Source organism: Solanum tuberosum, unplaced genomic scaffold (assembly GCF_000226075.1).
Source record: "Solanum tuberosum cultivar DM 1-3 516 R44 unplaced genomic scaffold, SolTub_3.0 scf00734, whole genome shotgun sequence".
Classification (NCBI taxonomy): Eukaryota; Viridiplantae; Streptophyta; class Magnoliopsida; order Solanales; family Solanaceae; genus Solanum; species Solanum tuberosum.
The window spans coordinates 52,868-62,081 of NW_006239648.1; the positions used below are offsets into that span (position 1 = coordinate 52,868).

At 33.9% G+C, this 9,214-nt stretch overlaps 1 protein-coding gene and 1 long non-coding RNA gene across 5 annotated transcripts in view; both read left to right on the forward strand.

Annotated features, from left to right (window-relative positions):
• LOC107058974 (uncharacterized) overlaps positions 1-9,214 on the forward strand; it is a 41,203-nt gene that overhangs the window by 6,577 nt on the left and 25,412 nt on the right. The gene's annotated exons all lie outside the window — the stretch shown is intronic.
• Positions 7,399-9,214, forward strand: part of LOC102595873 (TMV resistance protein N-like) — a 39,708-nt gene continuing 37,892 nt past the window's right edge. For 3 of the 4 annotated variants that reach the window (XR_001472449.1, XM_015305284.1, XM_006367108.2), the window contains exon 1: positions 7,399-8,081. Coding sequence is in view for 3 of the 4 variants with exons in the window: in XM_015305284.1 (XP_015160770.1) it covers positions 7,579-8,081 (503 nt within the window). In the remaining variant the exon portion in view is untranslated. The remainder of the gene's footprint in view (positions 8,082-9,214) is intronic. The other variant, XM_015305283.1, reaches the window with a different exon arrangement.

Consider the following 9,214-nt stretch of genomic DNA (forward strand, 5'->3'; position numbering starts at 1 on the left):
CTTAGGGGTTAAACGAAATAGGAAAAGACCAAAAGACCCCTGAATTAACTGCTGTCGGAGTGACCTACGGATTGGACCTACGGGCCGTAGGTCAATCTACGGTCCGTAGATTGTGTCCGTAAGTCAAGCCTGCTCGACAGGCCTTCCCTAAAACGAGCATAACTTTTTACTCGGAGGTCAGAATTTAGCAAACTCGGTGGCTTTGGAAAGATAATTCAATTATCTATCATACCATATGTTATAGGACACACAATTCATTTTGTGCTAAAAGTTATGACCATCTGAAGTTGACCCATCAACAATTTTCAGCTAGCTGGTTGTTGACCCTAACTTACGGTCAGACCTACGGACCGTGGATCGAATGAAGGTCCGTGCTGGTCGACCATAGTTTGTGTCAGAGGCTGGGTAAAGGATGTCTTGATCCACGGACACAGACCACGGACCGTGGTCTGATCTACGGACCGTGGGTCTGTCCGTGAGTCGGGACTTAGCTGATTTTTCTGAGCTGGTTTGGGGAGGGGTTGCAGTGGTGAACCACGGACCACCAGGACGGGCCGTGGTCTGACCTACGGTCCGTGGATGGTGACCGTAAGTTGCACCTGCAACTTCTCCAAATCTGCATTTTTGGTCTGTTTTGGATACGGGGTGTTACACTAAACTTACGGAATCATCTAAAAAGTATGACCCGTTAATCCCATATTGGCTCATGGTTCTTATGGAGAGTTGAGTTAATATGAACTCAAGTCCCCAACTCGGTGCTCAAGACTACTCCCAAAAAATATACTTTAGCTCATAAGTGTTTTAAACACATCTTTCTTTAATTTGAGATAATTACTCAAAGCTTAGCCTAAAGGCTCTTTTGGAAAGCATAGTTCCTTTCTTACTCAAATGTAAAAACATTAGTAAACTTCTTTGGGAATACTTAGTTTCCTAATAGCTTTTGAGAAATGAACTCAACTTATACTCTTGACTTATCTTGAAACTCTCTATACTCTTTACTCAACTGAAACTGGAGTCTTTAAAATGAAGTTAAAACGTTCAATAAAGACTCTTGAACAACTTTGAAAACTTGCTTGACTCACTTCTTAACTTCACTTGACTTTGATCCTAACTCGCCTTGAATCGAATTATGGATTCAAGGTATATGATCACACGTTTATAGACGAGTTCTTGACATTTAAACGTACTTTGGAGTGTTGGAAACAACTATGAAACATAGGTATAATACCATGGAACATGCATGAGAAAGTGGGGAATGAAAGGGGAAACTTGGTGTCCTCGGCGCTCTGCAAGGCGCGGAGTGCCAGCCCTTGAAGTTCAGAAGAGGCCTGCTGGCGCTCTGAGAGGCGCGCCGCCCTAAGGGGGAAAGTTCCGAACCCCTTTTGGGGGGCGCTGGCAGGCGCGACACGCCACCCCTATCCCCAGAAAACTCGACTTTTCTCCCTTGTTTTGCCAACTCTAAACCACCCTAGCTTCAAAGGTTTCAACCCCAAACACTAAGGATCATAAAATCCCTCAACATACAAGAGATTCAACTCAAATACACAACCAAATCAAGCCCCAAACCAACAAGGACTTCAACACAACACAACTACAACTTCAACAACATTAACAACACAACCAACAACTTCAACCAATCTTTTCTCAATAATAAAACGAGCTTGGTGTGTGGGGGGAGAGAACCAACCCACACTATGAACTCACATACCTAGTAGGGATCACCCCCGACGATATCCACGACGATCTTTGTCGAAACCTTGCTTGATCTTCTCTTCTTCCTCTTCTTCTCCTCTTCACTCTCAAACCCTAACCCTCACTCTTCACTCTTTTAAAATGGTAAAAACTGATCAAAAAATCAGTCTAACACACTAATATAACCAAAAGAATTGGTTAGTGAAAAGACCAAAATGCCCTTACAATTTCCGGGCGGATTTCCCTGCTAACTGCCCAACTTGCAAAGGGCGTAACTCACTCATACGAACTCGGAATCGAGTAAACTCGACGGCGTTGGAAAGATCATTCCACGAGCTTCGCAAAAATAACTGGAACTACACATAAATCACCCTGATCTAGGAGTTATGGCTGCTCAAATTTGGCCCAAAACTCACTTTTTCCCATACTTAGCCAAATTTCCAGATTTTTTAAATCTTTCCAAAAATGACTATTTCAATCTTCAAGCTTCTTCATCGTTATTTCAAAATGCCGGATGTTACATTAAGTCAAGCATCTATGCAGATACATAATACTAAGTAGAACTAACTCACAATAATTTGATTCAATAGAGATATTTTTCAAGATAGAGCCTTTCTTTGTAGCTTCATGCACTTATATTTTGAGCTGTCCTTTGTGTTCCTATTACTGTGGAACCCATAGCAATAATTCAATTGGAGTAGACCCCGTCTTCCAAATTTTTGCAAGATGTAAGAGCTCAAATATCCTACTCAAGAAGCATAATCTCCATTGATATTCAGGGTAGAAGCAGCTTATGAATCGGAGTTGATTCAGAAGGATATAGTAGTGATAGGAGTGTATTGTTTGTTACTTATTTTAGATATATGTTTCTTATTAACAAATATCTGACTTGATATACGAAGGAGTGATGTATGACATAGTACATTGGTGTTAGGTTCAGAAACTAAGTGATCTTTGCAAAAATGCAAAAGCTACTTAAATGTTATTTGGAATATGCTGATAGTAATTTTTTTGGTATTGTTACTTGAGTAACTCTTTTCATAAAAAATTTGGCAAAATAAACTAAATCACCTATTGGTTATTGCCTCTGATAAAATTTGAATCTGAAATATCATTTCGACTTTATTGATATCCATTAGAACTCACTTTTGGATCAAGAAATTATTTCTCAGTTGAAAATAGATTGAATTAATAAAATAAGCTAAATTCAATGAAACATATAATTTTTCTCAACAAATTATGAGGCTTGTTAATTTGAAAAGGTAAGATAATATCCTAGCAATTTCTTTGTGACCGACAAAACATGATGACTAGACTTCATTGCATTGAATATAAACAACCAGTCAAAAGCAATAAATGTAGGAAATTTCTTAGAAACTCTAATGTATATCCACACAATGGACCACTAAAAATTGAAACTCTACCTAACAAGTTGTGGGCCTTGTTTATTTGAAACGGTAAGGTAATGTCCAAGCAATTTCTTGGTGACCGACCAAACAAAGAGAGTAGTATTGTATTGAAGATAAATAACCGGTCAAAAAAGCATATTTTAATAAATATGTACATTGGTAGAAGTAAGTAGGAAATTTCTTGGAAACTTTAATGCAATATGCACACAATGAACCACTAAAAGTACAAGCAAATAAAGGTGCAAAGAAAAAACAAGGGTAATTTTTATGTCACCAACAACATGACTTGACTTCATCAATTCATTGCGAAGTCAAGTCTAATTTACTTTATAATTCATAGTTTCTACCATAAATACTAATTCACTTTATAATAAATTAAATAGTGTCTTGTTAATTAATAAATGTATGGTTAAAACCCCATCGGATTTGTGGAGCTGAAATATCTTAGAATGTGTATTTTTTATTTTGTTTTTTGTTTTTTATCTAGTGTCGCTCCCTACTAAGAATTTTTTCATATCTAGGATTCGAACCCAAAATCTCTGGTTAAGTGAGGAGCAGCCCCATCCACTCCACCACATCTTTTGGTGGCCTTTTAGAATGTATGGTAAAAAATTACGCTAGACACAAAAAGTTTTTGAAAAAATAGCAATAATTACATCTTCCATTCAAGTAAAGTTTTTAAAGTCAAAGTCGTCTGCATACTGTGAAATTAAAGTCAAATTTCAATCAATTTTTGGCAGAGAAGATAAAGGGAGGTTGGTGTTTGTACTTGTGGAACAATAAATTCCGTGGCGGAGTTAGGAGTTTAGCGAAAGGTGTGCAAATATTTTTCTTAGTTATGTTAAGGGTGTAAAAAATTAAATATACACTTATAATAATAGAGTAATATTTAATCTCGATATACCACATAATTTTCTAGTGATGTGTGTGTACCAAACCACCCTTCACCTAAAGTGGCTCCGCCCATGACAATAAATAATTCCATTTAACTTCTCTTAAAATTTTGTTTCTTCTCATTTGGGACTCTTTTTTCTTTTGAAGCTTCATCCACTTGTACTTTTAGCTGTCCATTTTGTAGTCCAGAGCCTAAAGGGTAAGTTTATTTTTTGGCCGAAATTCCAAAATGACAACAAAAAAATATTAAAAAGCAAAGGGGTAAAGGCACATGATCCCCACACCTTACCCCAAAATTTTTAACGCGGTTAACAATGTAAAAAGGAAGGTACGTGTGAGGTCACACCTTGTAAGGCACATGGCTCTCACGCCTTCCTCCTAAGTGGAGCCCTCCCCTAGCTCGCAGCTCCTCATACTTCCTTTATTTCTTTTTAGTTGTCAGCTTTTCGAGAGTTAATTTAATTAATTTTTAAAGTTAAATTAAATACATTAATTTGATATATTTAAAATAAAAATTTAGATATTCAAAAACTATAAAAAAATTATGGTATCAAAACTTTTTTGTTGGAATTCGTCAAGTTCATGCACAATTGTCAGCACTTTAATCCATGTCACAATCAAATATAAATGTGTGGAAGGCGTGAAGAAATTTCCTACTACTACGGATGAGTAATATTCAATGTAAATGTACTAGTTGACTACTGGGAGGTGAAGATACTCGTAAAACAATTACGAGTTACTTGTACGAACTTTTGACAAGGAGGAGAATAATCACCTTTAAGTTGATCAAAGGCTAAAGCATGGCGATACGATCCTAGAAGAACTCTTGAAAGCTTTCAAATACTCTCAAGTTTCCCTCGTCATTTTTCCTTAAATAAAAGGAAAGATAAGTTCTTTTTTAAGCGGATTAAAAAATAAAAAAATAAAACAAACAAATTGAAACGGACTGAGTATTTTCTATTTCCATCCAGAGGTGAAATTTCTCCGTTTGTTACAAAACAACTAGATTTTTGGCTTGAGAAATAGATTCGCAAAAGAAATTGGGGTATACATTAATCCAATCTTCTTGAACCTACAGATATTTATATAACTCCCGTTTTAATACAAGTGATGTGACATCTCTCTTGGAACCAATATAGCTCAAGTGGTCGAGCAACTATTGATAGGATCGTATATCATTTGTTTTTCTGTCATTCTTTTTGGGATTGACTAAAAAGGAAAGTGAATCATATAAATTGAAACAGAGAAATTAGTTAATTACAATTTTTTCCAAATAACAATCCATCAAAGGCAGGGATATGGTCCATTTTTTCTTGCGGTGAGTCCAAAACCATAAATAAAAAGAATTATTCGTTAATTACAAATATTAAATGAGAAATCGAATAATAATAATAATGATTATGGTAGAGTCATAATTATTCCTTCATTCTTAATTAAATATTTTGGGCTTGTGCCTTGATTATTGACTAGTCCTTGTTAGAAAGTGTTTTATCCTCAATGTGAGACCTCTCGACACGAATCTGAATTAAGTCAGACATCTTTGCGGATACAGAATACCGAGTATAACAAACTCACAATAATTTGATTCAATGGGGATATTTTCTAAGGTAGAAGTCTTTCTTTGCAGCTTCTTCCACTTATATTTTGAGCTGTCCTTTGTATTCATATTACTGTGGGCCCATAGCAATAATTCAATTCATTTGGAGTAGACCCCATCTTCAAAAATTTTGCAAGATGTAGAGCTCAAATATTCTACGGATGAAGCATAATCTCCATTCATATTCATGGTAGAAACAGCCTATGAAGCGGAGTTAATCCAGAAGGCGGATTAAGTTAAGTTCAGAGCAGTGAGTTTAGAGCAATTCAACAAAAAGACTAGTAATGATAGGAGTGTATTGTCTGTTTCGTATTAACGTACATCTAACTTGATATTTGAAGGAGTGATGTGTGACATAATACAATGGTGATCTTTGAAAAAGCTACGTACTGAATGTTATTTGGATGCTAGTAGTAAGTTTATAGAAGACATCAGGAACTTGGTATTATCATCTCGATTTTTCAAAGTCTTCGTTCAGTAATTTTTTTTATATCTTTTTTCTTTTCTTTTCTTTTTCAAATTTTATGATAGTGGACGTTATTATCTCGATTATTTTATTCGTATTGAGTAACTCTTTGTTTGGTTCGAAAGTGATTAGGGTGTCATGCGAAAGCTTACAATTGCAAATGGTTGATAAATCAGATGACAAATAAAAACATACTAAAGACATATTATTAATATTGTTTGGTCAAGCAACCTACATATTGAAAACTAATATTAAAAAAATATAAATATGTTTAGGAGAAAATCTCCTCATAAATAAGACTCTTAAACGACTACATTGTGAATGCTATGTTTTTTATATTATTATGAGAATATAGATTTTCAATTTATAGATCTCCAAACTTTTCCTCTAAGGAAAGAATAAACCAAATATGGAAGAAAATTATATTTTCCTTTCAGGAAAAGTTAAAGCATTTATGGTAATACTTTTATTTTTCTTCTAGAGAAACATAAATTTCAAATAAGATAAGAAAATCAGGGTAAACCATAAAACTGTTTTCATCAAAATTTGGCAAGAGGAACTAAATCATCTATTGGTTATTGCCTATGATGGGTCATGAACCTGAAATATCGCTGTATTGATATCCATTAGAACTCACCTTTGGATTAAATATTATTTCTCAATTGAAAATGGATTGAATTTATAAAAATAATCTAAATAAAATGGCATAAAATAAACCTATACCTAACAAATTACAGGCCTTGTTTATTTGAAATTGTAAGATAATATCATAGAAATTTCTTTGTGAATGACAAAACATGATGAAGAATAGACTTCATTGTATTGAAGATAAATAACTAGTCAAATGCTATAAAATGTAGGAAATATCTTGGAAACTCCAATGCAATATTAGGCACACAATGAACCACTAAAAGTCCAAGCAAATAAAGGTGTAAAGAAAAAAAAGGTAATTTCCTCCAACACGACTTGACTTCATCCATTCATTGTGATTGAAGATAACAACTCATCAAAAATAGTAGGAAAAACTACCTAATCACACAAACATCTCTATTATAAATATTAATACATTCTGTAGTTTGAACTGATTATCTATTGTCTCATTAATTAATAATTTCGTACCAGATTTCAAATCAGATGCTCCTTCAAATATTTAGTCAGATACATGTATCTTTGATACTAGATACATTTTAAAATACAAACACATAGGAAAAGAGGAGAGTGAGAAAGGAAAATTAAAAGGCGAGCGAGATAGGATAGAGACGAGTTAGAGAGTCAGTATATTTCAATAAATACTATTCAAAAAAATGTTTCAAGTAGGACGACAGTGTTTATGAAGTCAAGTCGTCTGCTTAAAGAAAAGGGCCATGTGATTGATTCACTTTTTTCTTTTCTTTATCCCAATAATTTTATTGACAAGTGGAGTAGAGCATTATTAATTCGCATAAACATTTCTCTTTCATTTTCTTTCTATTTCCTCATCTTATAATTACCACACAATTTGTGTTTTCAGATCAACATCCATGGCATCTTCTTCTTCTTTTGCGAGTGATTCACAATACTGTACTCGATGGAAGTTCGATGTCTTTCTAAGTTTTAGAGGTACCGACACACGGAGAACATTTACGGGTCACTTGTACGAAGGTTTGAAAAACAGGGGAATATTCACCTTTCAAGATGATAAAAGGCTAGAGCAAGGCGATTCCATCCCAGAAGAACTCTTGAAAGCTATAGAAGAGTCTCAAGTTGCACTCATCATTTTCTCAAAGAATTATGCTACATCGAGGTGGTGCTTGAATGAACTAGTGAAGATCATGAAATGCAAGGAGGAAGGACAAACAATCATACCGATCTTCTATGATGTGGATCCATCACATGTTCGAAATCAGAGTGAGAGCTTTGCAGAAGCATTTGCCAAACATGAATCGACGTATAAGGATGATGTTGATGGGATGCAGAAGGTGCAAGGATGGAGAACTTCTCTAACAGCTGCCGCAAATCTAAAAGGATATGATATTCGTGACGGGTGAGTTGAAAACACATAATATGTTTCTATTTCCCTGAGCTATAATGTTTCCTAGTTAATACACTCCTGAACATTGAGGGGTCATTTGGTACAAAGATCAATACTGCATGGATTAGTAATGCATGGATTAGTAATGCAAGGATTGGTAATGCTTGGATTAGTAATGCACGAATTATTTTTATCAAGTGTTTGGTTCGTTGCTTCCTACCTAATTTTGTATGGGGTTTAAAACTCTACAAAAAAAAACTTCTTTTCAATTATACCTTTGAGTTATTATGAGATTTTCTATTTCATGTAATTGGGTCAAGGTAGATAATTGACAAATAATATTATTGTTTATAGCCTTTTAACTAGCTAGGAGAAGGAAAATTTTATCACCACTTAAATTATTTGCAGGGTAAATAATTGTCATCTTAATAAAATGAAGTTAATAACTCAAAAGATCACACAACTATAAGAATTTATAGAAAAAAGTTATTGAACATTGTTTTACATCAATAAAATCATTCGAGTTACGAATTTTATCATACAAAATCGCTCTTTATCATAAAATTAAAAAAATAGCAAAATAAGTTAAACTATTTTTATACTCAAGATGTTTTTAAATAGAAAAAATAGCTCTTAAATTCATCCATCAACATTAGCATATTAGTCCGATTATAATATTTTATATTAATAATAATTAGATTAAATAACTCATATTTTAGCTACAAATAACTCTATTTAAATAATAAAGTTTGTAAGGTAATTGATTTAAATAAATTTATTAGTACAAATATAAAACATAAAATCAAGAAAATAAATAAAATGAAAGGATTTGAGGGGGTATTTTTGTCTTTACATATATTAATCCCATGATATTAGATCCATGTATTACTAATATCACCAAATGGAAGGTATTAGTTATACACCTAGGGGTGTACAAAACCAAACCGAAAACCGAACCAAACCGCAAACCGAGTCAACCCGAGAAAAAAACCCGACTAGTGGTTTGGTTTGACTTGGTTTGGTTTTGAAAAAAAAACCCGACTATATTTGGGTTGGTTTGGTTTTAACTTAAAAAAACCAACCCGAGACCAAACCAACCCGACATTATATATATAATTTTAAAATTTTATTTTATACATAAAAAT